This window comes from Prionailurus viverrinus, chromosome C2 (genome assembly GCF_022837055.1).
Source record: "Prionailurus viverrinus isolate Anna chromosome C2, UM_Priviv_1.0, whole genome shotgun sequence".
NCBI classification, from domain to species: domain Eukaryota; kingdom Metazoa; phylum Chordata; class Mammalia; order Carnivora; family Felidae; genus Prionailurus; species Prionailurus viverrinus.
Window position 1 is genome coordinate 45,277,115 of NC_062569.1, and position 25,593 is coordinate 45,302,707.

Sequence of the window (25,593 nt, forward strand, 5' to 3'; positions counted from 1 at the left end):
AGTTAGACTAATGGGGCCTCTCCAGTCTCTTAGCACAGTGGACACTACATTTTACGTCATTACATACATACCAAGCCTGACCAAGTGTGCGATCTGGTGGCACTAATGACTGCCCTTCTCCCTCATGCTCTCTCACCTTCTTCCACCTTGGATCACCACCCCTTTCTTGAGCTCTGGGTATTTAGAGAGTTGGCTGAATTTGATAACAAATTATTATTTTTTTAACTAGACGAGTTGGCCATGACGGCCCCTAGAGTGAGATAACTAACATCTTCTTTCCCCACTATTGATTAGTGGTAGTGATCTAATAACAAAAGTGCAAATGAGAAATTGAGGTAATCATCTTACTGTATCTGGGAGGAGGAAGGCTTGGTTTCATCTCGAAATGGGGATGAAAATAATATTTGGCTAAAATTATTTACATAGATTGTTCATTTGATAAATATTCTGTGAGTGCAGACACATGCTGGAGTGGTAAGGATTCAGAATGTGGCTTCAAAGAACACCCTTCTAGGGGCACCTGGGCGGCTCAGTCAGTTAAACGTCCAACTTCCGCTCAGGTCATGATCTCATAGTTCATGAGTTCGAGCCCCACGTCAGGCTCTGTGCTGACAGCTCAGGGCCTGGAGCCTGCTTCAGACTCTGTGTCTCCCTCTCTTTCTACCCCACCCCTGCTTGTGCTCTCTCTCTCTCTTTCTCTGGCTCTCAAAAATGAATAAATGTTAAAAAGAAATTAAAAAACATAAAGCAAAGAACATCAGTCCAGCAGGGGGATGGGCTTGCTGCACAAGAGGCAGCTAGAAGGGGTCTGTGAGAGTATGTGAAAGTTCCATCAGAGCACCAGGAATTGAGCTGCTGGATCAGGGGACTTCATAGACAAGGGAAAAGTCCTAGAAACCAATGAATATTTATTTGGTGACAATACAGTACCTCACCAAAATGTAATAAAGCATCACTTTATTAAACCCAGAAGGATGAGTAGAAATTCTCCAGTAATACAAATAGGGATAATGGACTGAGTGCTGCTTTGGACTTAAAAAACACAGGGGCACCTGGGTGGCTCAGTCGGTTGAGTGTCCGACTTCGGCTCAGGTCATGATCTCACAGCTCGTGAGTTCGAGCCCCGCATTGGGCTCTGTGCTGACAGCTGACAGCCTGGAGCCTGTTTCAGATTCTGTGTCTCCCTCCCTCTCTCTCTGCCCCTAACCCACTCGCATTCTCTCTCTGTCAAAAATAAATAAACATTAAAAAAAAGAATTAAAAAAAAAACCCACAAATGTCCTAAGTTTCTCAAATACTGGCAGAATGTCCAAATTTTGTCAATTACTGACAGAATTTCTCAAGATGAGATTGCTATTCTTGTAAATAATTTAAAGGGGGGAGAATATCTCTTTCTGAAAACTCAAAGAGTTTGAACTGCATTTGAAGGTCAGCCCGGGTGGCTCAGTCGGTTAAGCATCTGACATCAGCTCAGGTCATATTCTCCCAGTTTGTGGGTTTAAGCCCCATATTGGGCTCTGTGCTGACAGCTCAGAGCCTGGATCCTGCGTCTCCCTCTGTGCCCCTCCCCTGCTCGTACGCTATCTCTCCCTCACAAATAAATAAATATTAAAAAAATAAAAATAAATGAAATTAAGACCCAAATTTAATTTTTTCAGGTTAAATGAAATAATGTGAAGTCATAGAGTATATAAGTTAGTAGGTCAAAATTGGATCAGGATCTTAATTTCTTTAGAGATTTTGTTTGTATGTTATTGTTGGTTGTGGCTATAGGAATATAGGAACAGTTACAAATATATCTCAAATTATAATAACACACACACACACACACACAAACTATAACAACACAGTGTAGCAGCTATCCATTGTAAATTATTTCCATAGATGAGTCAGTATAACATTATCAGGGCACAGGCTCTAGGAAGATCACCAGATTCATATCCCAAATCCTTAGGGTGACCATATAGTTTATTGAGAGTTTTTTTCTAATATTGAAATCATATAGTTCATGTTTCTTGCTGTTTATGGAAAGAATATGATGAGCTTTGTTTTACATAGTTGCCTGGGATTTTTCCACTGGGAAGCAAATGGAATGACATAAATAAAAAATTTCTCTGAGTTGAACATTACTGCCAAAGACTAACTTAAATAAATCTTAAAGCCATTCTTATCATTTCAAAGGAAAAAGAAAGCTTCTAGTTATAAGATGAATAAGTTCTAGGGATTTAATGTACAACATAGAGATTATAGCTAGTAATACTGTATATATACTTGAAAGTTGCTAAGAGAGTGTATCTTAAATGTTCTCAACACAAAAAAGAAATGGTAATTATGTGATGTGATGGAGATGTTAGATAATGCAATGGGATAATCATTTTGAAATATATCAAGTATATCAAATCAACACATTTTATGCCTTTAATTTACACAATGTTGAATGTCAATTATATCTCAATAGAGTTGGAAAAAATAAAAGAAAAAATAAAATTTCACTACACCCCCACCGCCCCCCTCCCCACCCCCCCCCCACCCCCAGCCAAATGGCAGCAAGAGAAACTTAGAAGCCTACCAGACATTTCCATTGGGATGATAGCAGGAAATTCTGCCAGAAGAATCTAGCAATGCTAAAATTGCAGGGTCAGTGGGCATGTCTTCTTGGACTATACAAGTGAAGCCATTTATTTTGTTGGGCACTCGGATGATGGCTAGGTTTCCAGATGGGTAGCTGAGATTAGATAAGGTTATTTGAGTTGTTCTAATGGTCCTTGACTATTCTGGATATAAATTTATGAGAGAGCCCTTTGAAACCATCCTAGAATGGGAGTTACTGTTATTACAAAAAGGATTTTATGCTTTTTATGGGATCAAAGTATATTTACAAGACACAAAAATCCTCAACAAAATACTGGTAAATGGAATCCAGTGACATATAAAAAGGATTATATAGTATTAGATAAAGAGGAATTTATCCCAGGAATGCAAGGTTGGCTTAACATCTAAAAATCCATCAATGAAATATACTATATTGATAGAATAAAAAGAAAAAAAAAATCATCTCAGTATACACAGAAAGAGCATTTGAGGGGCACCTGGGTGGCTCAGTCAGTTAAGCATCCGACTTCAGCTCATGTCATGATCTCACAGTTGGTGGGTTCAAGCCCTGCATCGGGCTCGATGCTGACAGCTCAGAGCCTGGAGCCTGTTTCAGATTCTGTGTCTCCCTCTCTCCCTGCCCCTCCCCCGTTCATGCTCTGTCTCTGTCTCAAGAATAAATAAACATTAAAGAAAAAAATTTTTAAAGAAAAAAAAAGAAAAAGCATTTGACAAAAACTTACACCTTTTCATGATAACAACTCAGTGAACTAGGAATGAAAGGGAGACTCCTCAATCTAATAGAATGTCTAACAAAAACCCACAGCTAACATCATACTTAATGGTGAAAGACTGATTTCCCGCTAAGATCAGTGACTAAACAAAAATGTCCATTCTCCCCACTTCTATTCAACATTACACTAAACGTTCTAACCAGGGAAATTTTATGCAAGAAAAAGAAATGAATGGCATCCAGATTGCAAATGAAAGATGTAAAACTTTGTTTGCAGACGACATGCTCTTGTATTTAGAAAATCCAAAGGAATCCACAAAACAATATATTAGAACAAACAAGTTCAACAGGGTTGTAGGCTACAAGACCAACATATAAAAATAAATTGTATTTCTATATACTAGCAGTGAACATTCTGAAAGTGTAATTAAGAAAATAATTCCATTTACAATAGCATCAAAAAGAATAAAGTCTACTGAGGATAATTTACCGTTAATACTCAGTCCTATCTAAGCTGATCAGAAGCCCAGAGGTGAAGTAAACACAAGATTGACTCTGAATCATTTTGAAAAGCAGCCATGGCCTTCAAGAATTAAAGCCAGGGAATTAACTGATAATAATAATAAAAGAAGGGGGGATTTATTTAAAATGTACTGTATTTATTTAAATGTATTTATTTAAAACAAAACTTACACTCTTTCTCATAGGGCCTACAGACTAAAACTTCATTATAATTCCTAAGACATGAAAGTTATTTTTCTGGTTGATTATTGGGATTTGACTAGACTTTTAGGAAACTATGACTAAACATGACTTTCTCCTAAAAATTGGGGCCTTTAGTCACCAAAAAACCCACCTCATTTTATAGTTTTGTTTGTTTTTTACTTTCTTGAAAGTATTAAATGGCCTTTATGTCAGAATAGCAAATGGCTTGGCCATCAGGCAGAAGTTCAAGTGATGAATCACTTAGCGTTTCATAAAACAGATACTGAATTTTTGTACTAAAAAATAATGTGCTGCTCACAGATGTGTAAATCGGTACATATTTTCTGGGGGGAGAAAGTCTACCAAAGTTTTAAAATGCCTGTAATTTCTTTTTTTAATAATTTATTCAGATTTCTTTAGGTTTTTTGTTTGTGTGTGTATGTGTTTAAGTAACCTCTACACCCAATGTGGGGTTTGAACTCGCATCCCTGAGATACAGAGTCAAATGCTCTACTGACTGGGCCAGCCAGGTGCCCCAAATGTCTGCTATTTCTTACCCAGAATTTCTACCCCTAGGCATCTAGGCATTTAATTCAAGGAAATAAGTGATAAGTACGCAAAGAAGTCTGCACAAAGCTGTTCATTTAGCTGTTGTTTATAGTAGCAAAAAAAAAAAAAAAAAAGTGAAACAACCTTTGTGGTTAGGTTAAATGAATTATAATACATCCCCATTATTAAATACCTTATGGTTATAAAAATGGCGGTGTATCTCTATATTTATTGCATATTATATACTCGTAACATTATTACATATTATGCAGAAAGGGAAAGTTATAAAATATGAATAGCTAGTTGAAGAATTGATTTTTAAAGAATTATATAGGGGCACCTGGGTGGCTCAGTCAATTGAGCGTCCAGCTTTGGCTCAGGTCATAATCTCACAGTTTGTGGGTTCAAGCCCCACATTGGGCTCTGTGCTGACAGCTCAGAGCCTGGAGCCTGCTTCAGATTCTGTGTCTCCCTCTCTTTCTGCCCCTCCCCTGCTTGTGCACACACTCTATCTCTCAAAAATAAATAAATAAAAATGAAAAAAATATATATATGCTCATAGAAAGAAATAGGAAAGTTATATAAGATGTTAATAGCTTTTCATTGGGTGGTGGGATTTGGGGTATAACTATTTTTTTCTTTATAGTTTTCTATATATTTTTTCTATATCATTTTTGTAAAGAAATAAAACTAATAAAAATAACTTGTTGAAAGGATACAATATTTGTGTTGTTCCATCTGGAAATGAAGTCAGAAACTTGCTCCCATGTTTGTAGTGCTTCTCTAAGAGCTCATTCCTCATGATCTGACCACGAAAAATGAAAGGACCCTTAACCATTAATTGTTCCAGATATAACACATCAATTATGATAGTAACAAGCATCCTTTGCTTGCTAGACAGTGATACAAAGTATTTCTTTTTTTTTTTTTTTAATTTTTTTTTTTCAACGTTTATTTATTTTTGGGACAGAGAGAGAGAGACAGAGCATGAACGGGGGAGGGGCAGAGAGAGAGGGAGACACAGAATTGGAAACAGGCTCCAGGCTCTGAGCCATCAGCCCAGAGCCCGATGTGGGGCTCGAACTCACGGACCGCGAGATCGTGACCTGGCTGAAGTCGGACGCTTAACCGACGGTGCCACCCAGGCGCCCCCAAAGTATTTCTTAATTTAAATTTTTGGGGGACACCTGGATGGCTCAGCTGGGTAAGCGTCTGACTTCGGCTCAGGTCATGATCTTGTGATTCATGGGTTTGAGCCCTGTGTCAGTCTCTGTGCTGACAGCTCGGAGCCTGGAGCCTGCTTCAGAGTCTGTATCTCCCTCTCTATGCCCCTTCCCCACTCACACTCTGTCTCTCTCCCTCAAAAATAAACATTAAAAAAATTTTTTTTAAATAAATAAATTTTTGGCCCTGCAACAGTGACCGGGAATAATCCTTAGGAATCATTAAAGAGTATTCCTAACCCCTGCAGATAACTTGATAAAAGTTTTCAGGCAGGGATCTGACATTACATATCTGTTTGAATTTTTTTTTTTTAATTTTTACCTTATTCACATCTTACTGTAAAAACAAAATGGGAGATTACAAACCAGCTCTAGCCCAATGGAAAGATTCAGTATACTGATTGTAGTAGTGGTTACATAACTGCCAAAATTCATACTGCTGTACATCCGAAAAAGGTGAATCTTACTGTATATAAATTATACTTCAACAGACTGCAGTTGCATTGGATGGATAAATCAATTTGGGAAGGATGTCATCTTTAAAATATTTAATCTTTCAATCCATAAATATTAGGTCAAATTTATTACATGGATTGTTCAAATATTCTATTGTATTACTACTTTTTTTATCTAATAACCCTTGCAATTTTTGAGACAGGTAGGCTAAAATATCCCATTATAATTATGGATTTAAAGGTTTTTCCTGTTGTGAAATTTTGCTTTACATATTTTGAGCCTATCTTAAACTGGGAAAAATATTTTGTAATGTTGTATCTTCCTGGTGGATTAAAACTTTTATCATTATGAAGTAATCTCTATCTCTAGTAATACTCTTTAATATTTTCATGATATATCATTTTTATTTATAATCTTCTTGTATCCTTATATTTTAGATGTGTCTCTTATAAACCATCTAGTTGGAATTTTTTCCCTAAAAAAAGAACTAATCTGACATTCTTTGTCTGTTAACTGGAATATTTAGCCTATTTACATATAATTACTAACATTCCTTGATATTTTATGTATGTTCCCTGTTATGTTTTTTTTCCTTTATGCAATTTTGTCTTTTGGAGGGGGGTAATTAAAATATATAATCCTATTTTCTGTTCTGTCTCTATGCATTTGGAACTTATACTCTCTGCTTCTGTTATTTTTTCTGGCTACTCTAGAAATTTCAGCAAGCAAACTTGATTTATCAAAGTCTGAAGTTAAGCTTTAATATTTGCCCTTCTCCCAAACCAAGGGCTTTATAGTACCATAATTACATTTAACCTATTTCCCATCATGTACTATTTTTAAATGTATTTTTATTCTTTTCTGTTTTTTGAAGTGCCACAAGCTATTATTATTGTTGTTTTATGAGCCAACTTTTAGTTTTATCCATAAAAACTATGTACCACTTTCTTTTCATCCTTCTTGAATCTCAGACCCTCCAGTGACACCAAGCACATTCTTTAGAATTTCCTTTAATGAAGGGCTACTAGTGACAAATTATCTTTGACTTTACCAGACAGTGTTTTGGGGGGCCATATTTTCTTGAAAAATATGTTAGCTGGTTATCAACTTCTGGATTGACCACTATTTTCTTTAAGACATTCCACTGTCTTCTGACTTCCAGTGTTGCTGTTGGGAGGTTATCTGACAGTTTCTCTATTTTTTTTTTTAACGTTTTATTATTTTTGAGACAGAGAGGGAGACAGAGTGTGAGCGGTGGGGCAGAGAGAGAGGGAGACACAGACTCTGAAGCAGGCTCCAGGCTCGGAGCTGTCAGCACAAAGCCTGACACAGGGCTCGAACCCATGAACCATGAGATCATGACTTGAGCCAAAGTGGGATGCTTAACCAACTGAGCCACGCAGGCAGCCCTCTAACTCTTTTCCTTTAAATATAAACAGAATTTCATTTCTGTGCTGCTTTTAAGGTTTTTTTTCCTTTGGTGTTCTCCAGTTTGTTCATGTTGAAATATTAACAATGATTTTGGGAAAGTGCTTGAGGTTTTGGTGATATTTCTCCCCTTCTTTTTTAGTTTTTAAGTGTTCCAAACATTTTTTAATGTATGACAATCACATTTTAAAATAAAAAGGCTTTAGCCAAAATAGACTACCATAAAACATGTAAAACCATTGTTTTAAAGTCTAGTAGAAGTTAAAAAGCCACATCTGTACCATTTCTTCTTGACAAAGAGTTAAATGTGTCATGTAGCCAACCTGTTATATTCATTATGACAGCTTTTACAACTTCAGGTAAAACTGATTTTAAAGAGTAGCAAGTAAAAAAAAAAAAAAAAGGCAAGATAATTACCTTTCCACATGCTATTCTAGCATCACAACAAACAATGGATATGTTTCTGTTTTCTAGTTGGAAATCAAGTAGTCTGTCATCAAATAGCTCTTTTTCTGGAATATCCACGGAAAGTTGGTAAGAAATTGTTTTTAAGTGCTTTGGCTCTAATGGGAAAAGAATCAAATATTTGTTTCAAATTTTCCAAAACCTCTCTTCTAAAATGAAATTACAAACCTTATTACAAATGTATTGATTCATCAGACTTCTTTTAATGGCAGAAAAATGAGGCTTTTCATTAAAGTGAGTGCGTTCTTTTGTTAAAAAATAAAGACATTCCCTTGTTAAGCAAAGAATGATGATTTTCATTAAGTGGAATTTTCTGGCCTTGTGTTTAGTAGGAAACACTTGAATATTAAGGAACTTTGTACCAGGGATTTAGTTTAAACCAAAACAAATGTCCGTCTTTCCTAAGTATCTTTTTTTTTTAATTTTTTTTTGTTTGTTTTTCAGTTTATTTATTTTGAGAGAGTGCATGGAAGGGGCAGAGAGAGAGAAAGAGAGAGAGAGAGAATCCCAAGCAGGCTCTGCACTGTCAGTTGGAGCCCGATGCAGGGCTCAAACTCAAGAACCATGAGATCATGGCCTGAGCTGGAATCAAGAGTCAGCCACTTAACCTACTGAGCCACCCAGGCGCCCCTCTAAGTACTTTTCAATAGCTCTGAGTGGTAGAGGAGGAGCCTGTGCTCAGAAAGATTAAATACTTTGCCCCAAATCGGACAGCCTATAAGGAGAAAAGCAAGTACATAAATCAAGAACTTGATTCTAAAAATCACTGCTCTTTCCATTTCACCCACACTATAGCCATACTGGTCCACGTATGAAGAAACAATTGTGATTTATTTTTGACGGATTTTTCCATATCCCAGCTTGAAAACAGAAGGGAATGTGTGCTTAATAAACCAAGAGACAATGAATTCAGTAAGCTCTTTTCAGCTATCTGTAAAGTGTTCTATAGATGTTGCTAATTTGTTTCAGTCAGTAACAATAGTAAGCTGAAGACTTAAAACTTCGAAAGCCAGAAAGCTGAAACACCAGCCTTTCTGAGCCATTTTAACTGCTACATTGACTGAAATGAACATTTTAAATATATTTTTTAAAATACCAATTGTAGCTTTCGGTCAAACATCTGAGCTTTCTGATGAACAACTGACCCATAACACCAGCATCGAGGAACTCACCGTCTTCAGATAAATTAGTCTGTTCATTTGTCATTAGTGCAAATTGTCTGGCCATTTGTCGCTCCTGTTTTCTACAAAATTAAAAAATATGCTGTATAAATCCAAAATGTGTTTGAAGCTTAAAACAGAATTTTAGTACAAATTTTAACTGTTTACATACTATCCATTATTATTTTTATCTATTATTACTTGTGAATCCAGGCATTTAATCCATACATATAAGTTTCTACTCTCTTCAGGCAACAAATTCAACGAATTTCTCCAATATGGGAATTCCAAATTGCCCTGAGAATTTGCAATTGGTAAATTTCTTTTTTTTTTTTTTAAATATTTTTTTAATGTTTGAGACAGAGACAGAACATGAACAGGGGAGGGTCAGAGAGAGAGGGAGACACAGAATCTGAAACAGGCTCCAGGCTCTGAGCTGTCAGCACAGAGCCTGACGTGGGGCTCGAACCCACGAACTGTGAGATCATGACCTGAGTCGAAGTCAGACGCTTAACCGACTGAGCCACCCAGGCGCCCCACAATTGGTAAATTTCTACTTTATTTTATTTTTATTTTTAAAAAATGTTTATTTATTTTCAGAGAGAGAGAAAGCACGAGCAGGGGAGGGGCAGAGAGAGGGAGGGAGGAAGAGAATCCTAAGCAGGCTCCATGCTCAGCACAGAGCCTGATGCAGGGCTCGATCCCACAACCGTGAGATCACGACCCCAGCCCAAATCAAGAGTCAGACACTTCGCTGACTGAGCCACCCAGGCACCCTGGTAAATTTCTACTTTGATTGGTGAGTTTCCAGAGTTTCTGGGAGCTTCTGAATCTCAATAACATCTACCAGGAATTTTATTTTATTTTTATTTAACAAATTAAATTTTTTTCTTAATTTTAGAGAGAAAGCTCAAATTGGGGAAAGGGGCAGAAGGAAAGAGACAGAATCTCAAACAGGCTCCAGGCTCAGCTTGGAGCCCAGCTTGGGGCTCGATCCCATGACTCTAGGATCCTGGCTTCAGCTGAAATCAAGAGTCGATTGCTCAACCGAGTCACCCAGGCGCCCCCCACCAGGAATTTTTATAGGTTTGCTTTGGCCAATTTTTATTTCATTACTGAGAACACATCTTCAAAATTAAATATTTTGAAAAAACAAGGTTCATTTACAAAAAGCTTAAGCGGGCCTGAGTCTCAATATCAAAGGCTCAATGTTACCTCCGCAGGGCTTTTTCCTTTGCTTTGAGTCTATCAAGTTCACTGCCATGGGCTGCATGAGGGTCAATACAGATTAATTCAGCTTTAGAGCTTTGAATTTTTTGTTTTTCCTCATAGATGTAGTCAATCAGATTTTGAAAATAACTACAACAGGAGACCTGGAAAACAAAGAGGTCATGTTCATCTCATTAGTCCTAGAGGAAGATAATTACAGGGGGCAAAATGGCTAATGAAATTTGGATAACAATCTATGGTAGCTTTTTCCTAGTAACAGCTTGATTGAGATAGAGTTCACATACCGTACAGTTCATCCATTTCAAATGTACTAGTCAATGGCTTTTAGTGTATTCACAGAGTTGTGCAAAACCGTCACTGCGGCCAACTTTTAGAACACGAACTCTTATCCGTTAACCCTCCCCATCTCTCCCCTCAGCCTCTGGAAACCACTAAGCTAAATTCTGTCTGCACACATTTACCTGTTCTGTTCAGCTCATATATGTGGAATCATACAATTGTGGTACTTTGTGATTGGCTTCTTTTGCTTAGCATAATGTTTTCAGGGTTCTTCTATGTTGTAGCATGTATCAGCCCTTCATTTCTTTTTATGGTTAAATAATATTCCATTGTATGGATACATCACATTTACTTACCCATTCATCAGTTGATGGATGTTTGGGTTGTTTTCACTTTTGGCTGTTAAGACTCATGCTGCTATGAACATTGTGTGTTAAGTTTTTGTGTAGGTATATGTTGTCAGTTCTCTTGAGTATATATCTAGAAGTGTAACTGCTGGGCTATAGGTAACTATGTCTCTAACTTTTGGGGGAATTGCCAGACAGTTTCTCAAAGTGGCTACACTGTATTACATTCCCCCTTTCCAGTATATGAGAGTACCAGTTTCTCTGCATCCTTGCCAACACTTGTTATTATCTGTCTTTTTAATTGTAGCCATCCTAGTGGGTATGGAATGGTATCCCATTGTGATTATGATTTGCATTTCCCCAACAGCTAACATGTAACTCTTTTAAGACTTGCCGTGTGGGGGAGGAAACACTTCGTGTGTTTAAAAATAACACCATTCCCTCAGTGAACCTGCATTAGAACTCACATCTTCTATTGGTTTAGAGCTATCATCGTCATAGTAAACATCCATATTGGAAAGAAATGATTTTAGATCGCCTCCACAAAATTCACACGTGGGCGATATCTCCTCCTCTTCTTCCTTCAGAGAGAGGAAAACAAGAATAAATGAGTGCCCACCAGAGGGCCCAGAGCCCCTGGGAGCAGTAGATGCTGCTGGGACTCTGGGCAGGGCCAGCAAAAGTCCAGAAGGAGAGCAGGGCTGGTGGGCTGTGTGCCAACCTGCCTGAGAACTCCTGCCGGAATCCCTGGGGGCCCCCTGAACTAGCTGGTGGGGAACTTTCAGGGGGCTAAGATCCTCTACCAGAAGGCACCAAGCTAGCAAGATCTGTGTATTCCAGTAATGAGACATTATTTCTACTCAAGGGCTGGTGAGGACTGAAGAGGCTGAGCCGGTGTATTGAGGGCCTCTGTCTGGCACTGTTCACCAGAGCACAGCTGAGCCCATCAGGAGCTTGTGGATCCTTAGGATGTCTCCTCATCTCGAGAAGAAAGTTGCAGAAATGACTTTACTATTGACAGCCGAGTTCCTCATGGGGGAGGGGCGCTATGGCGTGTAACTAGAGGCAAGAGACAGAGGATAACGCGTTAGCCCCAGCTTGGGGCTCTGGATTCTCCTGACTGTGCTGTGAAGGTAATTCAGAAGGGGTGGGGGGGACCCGGAGAAGCAACAGGACACAGGGGAGTTAGGGGCTCAAGGGTTGGTGCACTATGGCCATGTTTATGATCTGGGGTCACGACTGTGACTGCAGGGGTTCTTGGGCAAGCAAGCAGCCTTAGCACAGGCCTCCAGGAAAAACCCACATCATGTATGAGTCGCAGGTCACAAACACTACCAAGCCAGCTGTAATTTGCCATTCTCTGGGACTAGCAAAATGGCCACTGTGGGGCCAAAGGGTGGCGAGGGGGCCTGTGCAACCAGGCATTCACCACCAGAGTGATGGCCCGTATCTTGAGGTTACCGAAACTACCCAATGGCAAGTACTGCACATCGCTGACAGCAGAACCCTTGGAGAGTAAAGCCCCACCATAGAGAGATGGCGGTGACACATGTAGTTTGTCACCTAAGTGACGGAGCAGGCAGAAAAAGAGTGTGGCGATTCCAGGCCATCCACAACCCTTCCATATGAGGGTCTTGCTAAGGAGCTCCTCAGCCCATGGTCCCTTCACCCCTTCACCTGTGGGGGAAGCAAGGTGGAGATTCTTCCAAAGACCATGAGGGGGGCTGGAATCTGCTCCTGGAGAGTGTGTAGCTGGAGAGGAGAGCTGGCGAGCCAGCTACTGCCGCCCCTGAACTACACTAGTGTCAAAGCCCCATCTAGGCGGACCTGAAGGATCTGCCCAAGATCCAGGAGAAGCCAGCCCTGCCTTGGTGCCAATGCAGGCACAACTCCCTGGAAGAAAGGCTACAAGGCTTTCCTCATGTTTCGGACCATCTCCGGGTGTCAGCAGAAGAAAACTCGAGACACTTCCTTGACTACAAACTTCTGTGGTTCAGAAAGAGAAAGGAGCTAGGTTTGAATAAAAGAATTTCAGCCTGAAGAGTCTATAGGGTGGCCATGAAGTTTAGAAACATGGACAGATATAAAGAGCAAATGTTGACTGATACTACATGACATTTAGTGTGCAACTCCTTGTGAGACTTGCATAGTTTAATGTGCTGCACAAAGCGGCAATGAGCAGCACGTTATTGTGTCCACACGGCGTTCCCATCGACCCTGCGTACACATCTGTGGGGCGCAGCCTCACACAATTGATGGCTCTTATTTCCAGTGGATAAGCCTGCACCTTTAGCAGACCCCAGAAGAAATAAGGGGGTGCCAATCTGGGGAGCATGCTGTTCTCTCCACATGGCCAGGTCACCCGAGTTTGCAAATAATCATACCACCATTCGGTCCCCCACTGCTCTGGTGTGTTGAATTTTGTCCCCTGAAAAGATAGGTTGAAGTTGTAACTAATTTACATAATCTACATAATTTACATAATCTAATTTAAGTGGTGTGCCTGGAGAAGCGGGACATTTGGAAACAGATGCAGAGAACGCCAGGACAACTGACGCAGAGATCGGAATGGAGAAGCCACAAGCCAAGGAAAGCCAAGGGTTGATGGGCACACCGGAACTAGGAAGAGGCAAGGAGGGATGCTCCCCTACAGGCTGGACTCGCTGACATACTGATTTTGAACCTCTAGCCGTCAGAATGACGAGACAACAAGTTGCTACGGTTCTAAGCCACCCAGTTTGCGGTATTTGGATACAGCAGCCCCCGGAAACAAACACAGCCACCCTAAGTGCTACTCCAAATAAATGAGCTCTTCGTGTATTTTTTTTTTTTAATTTTTTTTTTCAACGTTTATTTATTTTTGGGACAGAGAGAGACAGAGCATGAACGGGGGAGGGGCAGAGAGAGAGGGAGACACAGAATCGGAAACAGGCTCCAGGCTCTGAGCCATCAGCCCAGAGCCCGACGCGGGGCTCGAACTCCCGGACCGCGAGATCGTGACCTGGCTGAAGTCGGATGCTTAACCGACTGCGCCACCCAGGCGCCCCCTTCGTGTATTTTTTAAAAAGCATGTTCACTGTCTTCTGTGCAAATCATCATGTGGCTTATGACATCATTTGTTAATAAAAAACATTTTCAAATTTAAAAATAATATGAATTAAAATCACCTTGAAGTTAATGCCTATATTGGAACTCTCTTGTCTGAATTTCAGAATGGATGGTGGCCCAATGCTAGGCAGTGTTTTCAGAGCTGGCTCAAACAGTGTTATGAAGTCTTCTTTAAACTACATTTTTAAAAAGAGAGAGAGAATCGACGTTTGAATAAGTGGTATTTACAACGAACCCTGTGTACTATTGGACTGATAACCATTTCTTACCTCCAACTCACATAAAACATTCAGTTTTCGCTCTTCTGGATTAATTACCCATTTTTCTGCAGAGAAAAGCATCAATTTAGAAAGCAAGTTTAAAACCTTAGTACAGTGTGTTCCATTTTCTCCTAGCCCACTACCCCGTGTCAAACACACACACACACACACACACACACACACACAGTTTAAATGCCCTGAAACCTTTTCACCACCTTCTTGAGCATATTCTTAGGGGAGGGCTTTTCTAGAGGGGGTGTGCACTGTCTGAGTTAAGGCTGGTTTGCCTTTGCCAGCAGAGGGAAGGACTCTATTTACCTCTTAACTTAGAAGCCAGATTTTCATGTTCAGGTTCCTTAATTACAGAGGGTGCTTTCTTCCCTGTAAAACGAGCATACACTTGTCACCAATCCTGACAAAGTAGAAAAGAAGTTTAATACAAAAGAAAATATGCCTTTTGGAAAAGTAAGTACCCTTATTTGTGTTTGTTTGACCTTTTACTTTTTTGCTCTTTCCAAACAACATTTTATCAACAATAAGGAACAGAGGGAAGGCACCACTGATCTATCACATCGAAAAAGGTTTCCCTGTTCCTTTCTAGTCCTAGCATACTATAGAGATGCATACTTCACTTGACTATAAACATTGGTGCAGACTCTTATGTTTTCTGCTTTTTTTCCCCAGCTTATTTATTTATTTTGAGGGAGAGAGTGTGTGTGTGCGAGTACAAGTTGGGGAGGGGCAGAGGGCAAGAGAGAAAGAATCCCAAGCAGCCTCCACACTGGCAGCACAGAGCCTGATGCGGGGCTGGATAGCACGAACTGTGAGATCATGACGTGAGCCGAAATCGAGAGTCGGATGCTTAACTGACTGAACCACCGAGGTGTTCCATTTTCTGGTTTTTAAAAATACTATGTTGTCTACCTTCTACCTGTTACTTTGTAAAAGATTTTTCAGGTAGAAGGGTGCTAGAGGTTCTAATTCAAGACCGTTAACTCAACCAGGAGGATTATTCCCTCCACAGATTCCAGGGCAGTATTAGAAATGGGGAAGGCGGACATCAGCAACTTGGAACAACCGTCTAGGAGAGTTAAGCTGATAGAATTGGAATGATGAAAACCAGTGAGATCAACCTACAGTGGGGGCAGGGGTAAAGGGCGGGGGAGCTGGCCCATTTCCTCCCAGAGCCATGGGCGGCAAGGACTGCTACTGGAGAAAGAGGTGGGCTTCAGAAAGTGATGTGCTTTCCTATGTGGAGTACTTGAAAAAATTTTGAATATGTTTGAGGCATGTTGTCCAACAGAAATGCCAGTATAGGTATGAAAAAATTAACGCACACAGATGTTTATTAAGGCATTATTTGTTATAGGGGCGAGCTCAAAACATCAAACCACACCAACTCTGAAATACCTAGCAATCCGTTTTATTACATAAGCCATAATAACTGTATATAAGGGAATATTATGCAGTTGTTTCATTGAATTAGATCAATCTTTCCTGACATGGAAAGATATCCATGATACACTGCTAAGTAAAAGAATTAGAGAGGAGATAAAGTTGCCGTTACAGGAAATATAATTGTTTCCTAGACTTTGAACTTAGAAACTATTAGAATAAGAAATTTCAGCAAGGGGGTCCGATACAAGATTAATATATAGAAATCAATAATTTCCTTCTTGTTGACAATAATCAATTAGTAAATATAACAGGAAAAAAGTTTCCAATTGTTACATCAATACAAGACTATAGTAAGAGCTGCACGAGTCCTATATGGGGGGGGGGGGAGACTATAAAAGAAGGTCTGAAAGAAATGGAGAGGTACACTAGGTTCCTGCTGTTAAAGTAATCAAGCGGCCATCAGATGAGGTGGCCCTAATGCCTTCGTGTGTAGCCTAGGAGAAAGCAAACTGAAACCTGAGCCAGAGTCAATTTCTGTAAATGCCTCAAGGTTAGGAACAGCCAACCACAAACAGCCAACCAGGCTTTCCCAAGTAATACAACCCCTTAAGCCATAGCCAATCAAAAAATTTCCTCGTTTTGCTCTGGTGTCTTCTCTGTAAAAATCTCCTTACTGTTGTCTGGGAAGCCCTCCCACCTATTTCCAGTTTGGCATCGCTCCATTCCATTCATGTTTGCTCAAATTTAGCAATCTGAAAATACCTCAGTTTGTCTTTTAACACTGCGAAGCAAGGGCGACAAATCAACTTGTCAAATTCCATTGAAACATCCCATCAGAATTACGCTGTGTAGATTAATTTGGGAATTATTAGCATCTTCCTAATACTTGGTCCCTTTTTATGTTCGATTTTGTCACTCTTCTGTGCAAATCCTCAGGGATCTTTCTACTTCATTCCCATTGAAAAAGATTTGGTCTTCAGTTAGTCCTTTGAACTCATCCCCCGTCAGTTCTCCTCCTGATGACTTTACCGCAACCACACCAACTGCCTCCTTGTTCTAGGCGGAGGCACCTGCTAGTCCGTGTGCCTGGAATAATCTTTCCCTAAGATCATCCTGGCTCACTGTCTCATGTCCTTGAGGTCTTTGCTCAAATATTTTAGCTTCTCAGTAAAGATTTCCCTGAACACCCTGTGTAAACTTACCCCTCCCACCCAACATTTTCCATCCTTTCCTCTGCTTTTCCTCCTTAGCACTTAATGTATTATATGTAATATATATAATGTATATATAATACATATATTATCACCTAATTGTATATTATATATATTTCCTTATTTTCCTTATTTTTTATGATCTTTCTCACCATCACCTCCACCCTCCACACTTTCATGCCAGATCACGAGGACCGGCGTTTTCATTTTTTTGTTTTTGTTTTTGTTTTCATTGCCATTTCCCTAGAACAGGGTTTGGACTATGATGGGTGCTTGGCATATGACAGGTGCTCAGTAAACATCTGATGAATAAGTGACATAAAACAAATACAAAACTTACCAGGAAAGTCTATTCATAAATCCTTATACTGGGATAAATTAAAATTTTAATTTTTGTATTATCTACCTCTTGATGGTTGACATTTAGACTACAGCGTGCATGTTACCGCTTTGATAAAAAATGAAGATACACATCAACATAGAATGGCAGATTTTTTTTTATGAGAACATAAACATTAGCATTTATTACAGACGAAATGCTGAAGGGTTTCGATATTTAATCTCATTTTGCTTTTCATAAAAATTCTGTGACAAAGTATTACTATTATTACTGACAGGGGAAGAACCTGGGACTCCATGAGGCCCTCATCTCCGTGTCAGTTTGTGTTGGGCTGGGATTCAAACCTGGCTCTCCCCCAGTGCCTGCAGCCATGCTCTTTCCGATGTGCAATCCCATCTCTGAGCAAAAGCTAAGAAATCAAACTACTCACTTGGCTGCCTTTTGCCAGAAAATTTTTGAAGCCAGCTTTCTTCTGTTTGTACTGACGTTGGAATTCCTGGATACAAACTGTGATACATAGTCCTGAAGTTGAGACAAAAATCTTAATTGTGAGTGTGCCTACATAATTGTTAGCCATTCTTCCAAATATAGCACATTTAACCATCAAGTAACACACGTAGGTAGAAGATCCGGCTTTCTATTTTCTTTGAAATATTTTCCTCCATTCTTGCCTCTCAGTAAAGTCAGGCACAGTGTGTTTGCATTATAAGGAAAGTACTCCTTTCTAAGTCCCGGAGTCTCCCGATACCATATTTTTCCCTCCAGGGAGTAAATTACGACCACTATGTCCGTGCATGTGTGTTGATGGTGGTGGTGATGGTGTGTGTGTTTAAACATTTACTTGAGGGGTGCCTGGGTGGCACAGTCGGTTAAGCGTCCGACTTCAGCCAGGTAACGATCTTGCGGTCCGTGAGTTCGAGCCCCGCGTCAGGCTCTGGGCTGATGGCTCAGAGCCTGGAGCCTGTTTCCGATTCTGTGTCTCCCTCTCTTTCTGCCCCTCCCCCGTTCATGCTCTGTCTCTCTCTGTCCCAAAAATAAATAAACGTTGAAAAAAAAATTTAAAAAAAAACCACAACATTTACTTGAATTTAAATGAGACATATTATTCATTTTATTTTTATGTATTTTAAAGTTTTATTTATTTAAGTAATCCCTACACCCAAAATGGGGCTCGAGCTCACAACCTCGAGTTCAAGAGCCCTATGTGCCTCGGACTAAACCAGCCAGGCGACCCAATTAAGTAGCCTAAAAATAACCCAAACTTTTTTTTTTTTAAGAGTTGAAGTGAAATGCGCTGTAATCAAACAATTTGTATTATTTATTCTTTCTGCAAGTAGTTCAGTTACTTGAGTTGTCATTGACATGATAGGAAGGCAGAAATGTATTGATTTTTACTAGTTACAATGACTGTTACTGGTAACAAGTAAATAATAACCAGTGCTTCAAGTTCCTTTGCCTCTTTGAATTTCAATTATTTTGAACGATTAGCAAATTGTGATGATTTGCTGGATCTTCTAAAATTATCACATTTTTTCAAATGATTGAATCAATTTTAGGGTTGTCACTTTTTCACCTTTCTTAGTTCTTTCTCCACCTTCCTTTTTTGGTGCTTTGTTCCTTGGCACATTGCATCGGCGGGGTGCTTTAGTTCCAAAATGACTCTGTCTTGTAATAAGCGAAGAACGACTCAGCCAAAGCCACCTGTGCAAGTCTCTGGGGGAGTCCTGTTTGTCTAACTTCCCAAACAAGCTACAGGGACCGAGGGTAAAAAAGAATATTAAGGAGCGATCCCTAGACAACACTGAACGTTTGGCCTTTTTTCCAGTTCAGTGGTTAACAAAATCAAACCTACATGGCTCCTCTAGGTCTCTCTGCCTTCCTTAAACCGACACCAAAGATTGTTTCTGAAATTCTGCGGAAGGATGGCAGATGACGAGATGACGGAGGCTAACACAATGAACATTTCCTGAGAACTGACTGTGTAGTGGTACATTCGTAGTAGTTGCTTTCTTCACATGATTTCATTGATATTAACAAAGACTAATCAAGGCATGTATCGATCTTCCCTCCTCTACAGGCAAGGAAACTGAGACTCTAGGGAACCCCTGAAAAACGGTATTGTGCCAGAGGCAAATGGGGCCTGGGCCTGTTTGGCTTCAAAACCTGTGTTTCTCCGTATTTACCTGCCATGTATAGTTGGCCCCATTTTCAACCAGAATAGTAATAGGGCAATAAAACATAGAAGGTGAGCCAATATTGATTGTATTTTTATGACATTTAAGGATAGATTTCCTTCAAAACACAATCTCACCAAATTCACCAGAGAATGCTTTGAAATATAAAAGAAGCATCTTAGGAAGATTTATGAGGAGAAATTAAGAAATTGATCAAGTAAAGAGAGGCTCCCATATTAATAGGAAGTCCAGGTCAAGATGGCAGTTGAGCACCCAATTCTCCTTCCCTTCCTTTCCCAGATCTTACTGAAATAACAAACACAAACAAATAAACAAATAAATAGCCCTGGAAAATAAGAAAGGTGTCATTGGTAGACAATTAATATTGAAGTCCCAAAAGAATGAAAATAAATGGCTTTAGTTTGATGGAAAACCAGGGTGGAGAACACCGCAGCTCAAAGCAAGAGAAAGAAGTAAGTAAAATTCTTCTGGGAAGTCCCTAGCTCAGACTCAACCAAATGCAGAGAGGAGGGGACTGGAGACTGCAATCAGAGGAGTTCAGGGAGTCACCTCAGAGCAGCTGGCCAGGCAGCTGTTCTTTTTATTTCTAGATAAAGCCCCCCAAGCTGCTTCCTACAAAGAGTGGGCAGCCTATCTCAGGAGGTTGTAGGTGTGAAAGAGAAGCAGAGCATAGTATGAGGTTACACAGAAGCTGCCCAATAGGCCTGGATGAGAAAGGAGGAGGGGACATCCCGCCCAGAAGTGAAATGCGTGAAGAACTCCAACCACACAGTGAAGTGTCCTTATCCAAACTCCAGTAATAGTGGGGTATGCAGGTTGCCTGCCTCCTACCAACGCTCCACAAGCTGCCACCTCTGACATCCCCCATCCACCCACATAGGACACAGTCAACCTTCCAGATACACCCTGTTAAGAGCTACTCAGCTACAGAAGGACTCCATTCTGGTTACCTACTGGCCATTCATTTATAAATACAAATTGATAATGAAGGATTGCCAGTTACTTAAGGGCAATCAATAGCATAAAAGAGAAAGACCAAGATAAACAGAATTAATCCCGAAAAAAGAACTTCAAAGAACAACAAAAAAAAAACCTTAGTATAAAAGTACCCTTAAAAGAGATTTAAAAATAACTATTTGAACAGAAAGGATCAGAGAATGAGAACGGGTTCTTGGAAATTACAAATATGAATACGAAAATAAAAACTTTTGTACAAGGGCTGCATGTTACCATAAATACAAAAAAATCTTGATATCCAAGAGGGCCAATAGCCATCTAGTAGGAGTTCTAAAGAAGACACATGAAGGGGAGGAAATAAACATCAGAAGTGTTTCAGAATCAGACTGATCGGCAATACCGGATACTAGAGGGCAAAAAAGCAATGTCGTCAGAGCTCTGAGGAAAATGGTTTTAAATGTATTCTTTGATGCCAGGTTATGTTATTAATTAAGTATGATGGTAAAAATGAAGAAATCTCCAGACAGGCAAGAACTCAGGAATCTGACTACCCATGAGATCTACATGAAATAATTACCTGTGGAGTTTCTCCAGCAAAGAGAAAAGGAATAAAAGAAAGAAAGCAATATGGGAATCAGGAAAGCGTGGCCATTTAACCCCAATCAGGAAAGCTGAAGACAATTAAAAACTGAGAGTTGGGGGCGCCTGGGTGGCGCAGTCGGTTAAGCGTCCGACTTCAGCCAGGTCACGATCTCGCGGTCCGTGAGTTCGAGCCCCGCGTCAGGCTCTGGGCTGATGGCTCGGAGCCTGGAGCCTGTTTCCGATTCTGTGTCTCCCTCTCTCTCTGCCCCTCCCCCGTTCATGCTCTGTCTCTCTCTGTCCCAAAAATAAAAATAAACTTTGAAAAAACTGAGAGTTGAAAAGTTCTCCTTTTAGGAGTCAAGTTTTATGGACATAGGAATCTGGGGTTTTGTGCAGAATCCAATCACATTATTGGCTTCTTAGCATGAAATTGTGAGTATTGTTGATTGTTTTTCAATTTTCAGAATTAACCTGTATTGAGTTAATTATGATTATAAAACATAATACAAATACAATAAAACTTGGCAAAGTAATATGACTTTATATGAATATACATTATTCATATATTTATAAAATATATAATTTGCTGTTAACTGGGAGAAGAAAGGGTGAGAGGAAAGATAGAAGTAGAAGGGCATTGGCTCAATCCGTAGAGCACGCAACTCTTGATCTTGGGGTTGTGAGTTCGAGCCCCATGTTGGGTGTAGAGATTACTTAAAAATGAAATCTTTAAAATAAATAAACATAAAATTAGAAACAAAATAAGCTGTTAACAATATGTTAACCCTGGTGGGTGGGAGTGTGGGGGTGAAGAAGGGCATGGAATTTTTTTTTTTATTTTACACCTTTGTATACTTTAATATTTGAACCATGTACATATATTATTTTTTAAGTTGAATTAAAAGGATAAATAAAAACATCAGAGCGGGACAGAACAATCCTGTTTATGCTTAGGACTTTAAAAGTTGCTTGTAAAAGCAAAGCTTAAGTGAACAGTAATTCAAGATCGTGGACTCAGCTTTATAAAGATTTATAAAGATGTTCCAAAAGGTATTTCTCTGGTGTCTTCCTGTGCTTGGCGGCTAATAGCCATAACAACAAGAAAAAGAGAGAGGAAAAAAATAAGACCATAATTTCCACTTTCCTTCACAGGAGGTGTGTCTAATCACGGCCTCATTTTGCCAATAGAGACCTATGTCCTAAACGTTCAGAGCACTTGCTATTGTATAGTGTTATTATTTCATGTTATATCAAGTGGGCATGCCTTCTCTGTAGGTAGATAATAAGCTGCAGATGGGCAGGGACTGTGTCTCTATCCCCAAAGTGTCTAACAGTAATAGACTTTTAAAAATCCTTTTTAAATAAATTGGTTGTAAGTGCCCTGGATTATTTTTACTCTACTTCCAGACATATTTATCCACGAGGTAAAAGTAAACATCATCAGCTTCAAAAAAGTATATGAAAACAAAACATTTTCTTACCTATCTAAATCCACTTCAGACATGTCTTTCCTAAATGTCTGGAATATCTTAGGAAAACCTGTTGAATGAAACGTTGACAAATTTAGCCATTCCTTCTAAATCAGTGGTTCTCAAAAGGACAACTTCTGCCCCCCAGGAGACATTTGGCAACTCTGAAGACATTTTTTTTTCTTATCTTTTTAATGGTTATTTATTTTCGAGAGAGCGAGTGTGAGCGGGGACGGGGGGGGGGGGGGGGACAGAAGATTGGAAGTGGGTTCTGCGCTGATAGCAAAGAGCCCTATGTGGGGCTTGAACTGAACTGAGTCGAATTCAGATCATGACCTAAGGTCATGACCTGAGCCAAATTCAGACACTTAACCGACTGAGGTGCCCAGGCGCCCCTGAAGACATTTTTGATTGTCCCGGATCAGAGTGGGGGCTCACGGCACAGCCAGGGCTAGAGGCCAGGGATGCTGGTAAACATCCTATAATGCCAGGGACACCCCCTCCCACCTTCTTCTACTCAACAAAGATGGTCCTGATGGAAATGTCAACACTCAAAATAAGTGCTGTCTTTCTTTTTAAGGAAGTGACTGAAGTGGTTTTAGCATAGGAACCTAAACACAATTTTTTTTTTTTTTTTTTTTTTACGGGACTGTCTTGGTAGCACAACACCCTGAAGGGACCGCTCTTCCAGGAGCGGCATGTTCCTGTGTGTGTTTCCGAGAAAGAGAGAAATAGGTACTGGGAAGGGGAGACAGGAACAGAGGGGGAGACGCAGGGAGAGGGAGGTGCGAGAGAGGCCTAGACAGAGGGGAGGGGGTGGGGAGAGAGAGACGGAGGGAGGGAACAGCATCATGACCTGAATGCACATAGACGTATTGCAAATGCACTCGGTGAAGCACTACCCAAGTTTCCAGTCTCACCAAGCGTTACACCGATGTCCTAAATCGTGAGCCAACAGAACGCTCAGCCACGATTTCAGTGCCTTTGAATAAAGGGACCAAGATAGACTGGGTTGTGTGGGGGGTGGTGCATGTGTTTAGAAACCAGACACTCAGGTAGACCAAGGCTCTGGAGTGGCGGGACCAGCGGTCCGAGGGCCAGGGAAGCCGTAGAGGAAGGGGCGGGCAGCGGATGTACTTTTCTGGGAGGAGACGCTCCCAGTCTCCTGTGAGCTCAAGTGTGAGCTCAAGATCGGTGTCTCGCTCCACAGCGTCCCGCTGAGCGTGGGGGTCGGGCTCAGGCTGGGGCTGGTGATGCTGGTTAATCGGGGAAGGAAGGCCTTTGAGTTTTCGTCACTGCTGTCATCGATGTCCATCATCTTCCAGAAGTACTCTTCGCTGAACGTCCCTTGGACCTCCAGCGTCTTCTCCTCCGCGTCCCCTGTCTTCCCCTCCACTGCTTCTCCCTCCTTCTCCTCCACCAACTCCTCTTCCTCCTCCTCCTCCTCCTCCTCCTCCTCCCCCTCCTCCTCCTCCTCCTCCTCCTCTTCTTCCTCCGGGACCTCCTCCTTCTCCGGCTTTCTGGAGCCGCGACGCGGGTGCGGGTTGGCCATGGCTGGGGGGAAGCAGGGTCGCCGCTAGCGCAGTGGCAGGTGCTGCCGCCAGTCCCAGTCAGGTGTCGAGCTCCCTACGGTGCGCGCGTCTCCCGTCTCCCGGGGCAACGGCCAGCGGCGCGCCGCCAAGCCTCCGGAATTTAAAGAGGCAGCACAGAACCCGAAGGGTGGGGACAGGGGCGTCGGGGCAGAGAGCGGCTAAGGAGCCAGGACCTCTGCAAGCTTCTTTCTCACCTCCTTTCCGGGGTCACGGAGACCCCTCACAGCATGTGGCGAACTGATCTCCCTTTCCTCCTCCCTCCTTTGGAGCGTTGTTTCTTTGGGGTAGGGGTAGAGGCTACCAGAGATGGACGCTGTTAGGCCAGTTGGTATTGCTGACGCTGGACTTTGGTTTTCCAGTAGACACATGCTTATTCAAACTTAACGATAAAACTTTATAATAAGACCAGGCACGGGTGGGAGTTTGCTGATTTGATTTTTTAAGACATTGCCTTCATTACTTATCTTGATTAATGAGATTTTTGATGCCGTTTAAATTCTGTGCCTGAGATGGGTGTCTCCCTCTAGACCCAGTCGTGCTTGTTGCAAGGCCTGAGACATCTGGCTACCTAGGTAACACCTGTGTCTTTCTGGGTCTTTGTTTCCAGTTCACTGTATTTTCGTTAAAATGTTTGTACACACACAAAAAGGAACACGGTATAAGGTATAATGGACATCTGTTTACTTACCACCCAGGCTGGAATGTACATGTTCAGTGCAGAGTTCAGCTTCCTTTCAAAGGCCTTTCAAGACTGAGAAATGTTCCTGGCGGGAGGGATTGTGTTGCTGCTGTTTGACTTCACCTCTAACGTAAAGAAAGCAAAGATTTTCTGTGGCTGAAGATATGTGGGTGTTGTAAAAAGGGCCTGGACTGATTCTTAGGTTAAGTGAACAGTATGAGGCCTGGAAGTCTCCTTGTATGAGCTCTTAAATCACCTGACGTCTTTCAGCTTCACTTTCCCTCTGTGTAAATTGGGACTAGCTTGTGGGTATCCTAACTTGCTTGTGGGTATCCGTGAATGTGAAATGACAGCCTACCACTGTCAGTGCATTTCAGCCAAAGACCACCAGGAACACACAGGTGGTAAAATAAGTTATCCCCTATTACAGCAAGGTGTCTTAGTAAGAAAATGGTAGAAAGAACCTCCAGGGTCTAGGCTTTGGTTAGATGATTTGGGAGATGGTCTAAGCAAGCAGGGTTCTGCTCTAAGTTGGATGCTGTCAAAGTGGGGGCAATTCTACGATGGAGTGTTCGGTCGTGGCACAGTGACCTTATTTTTATGCTTAGACAAAATTATGAAGTGGCTTTGTTTCA

General features: G+C 40.9%; 1 protein-coding gene across 2 annotated transcripts in view; it reads right to left on the reverse strand.

The window, feature by feature from the left end:
- ERICH6 (glutamate rich 6) overlaps positions 1-24,303 on the reverse strand; it is a 30,155-nt gene extending 5,852 nt beyond the window's left edge. Inside the window, exons 1-12 of one of the 2 annotated variants that reach the window (XM_047876597.1) lie at positions 23,825-24,303; positions 22,700-22,757; positions 17,915-18,006; positions 14,854-14,916; positions 14,545-14,600; positions 14,335-14,451; positions 11,635-11,748; positions 10,527-10,684; positions 9,324-9,394; positions 8,104-8,249; positions 5,299-5,384; positions 2,570-2,725 (exon numbers count right to left, since the gene is read on the reverse strand). In XM_047876597.1, coding sequence (XP_047732553.1) covers positions 2,570-2,725; positions 5,299-5,384; positions 8,104-8,249; positions 9,324-9,394; positions 10,527-10,684; positions 11,635-11,748; positions 14,335-14,451; positions 14,545-14,600; positions 14,854-14,916; positions 17,915-18,006; positions 22,700-22,757; positions 23,825-24,239 — 1,532 coding nt within the window. In that variant the 5' untranslated portion in view covers positions 24,240-24,303. The remainder of the gene's footprint in view (positions 1-2,569; positions 2,726-5,298; positions 5,385-8,103; positions 8,250-9,323; positions 9,395-10,526; positions 10,685-11,634; positions 11,749-14,334; positions 14,452-14,544; positions 14,601-14,853; positions 14,917-17,914; positions 18,007-22,699; positions 22,758-23,824) is intronic. The other variant, XM_047876598.1, reaches the window with a different exon arrangement.
- Positions 24,304-25,593: the final 1,290 nt, after the last annotated feature.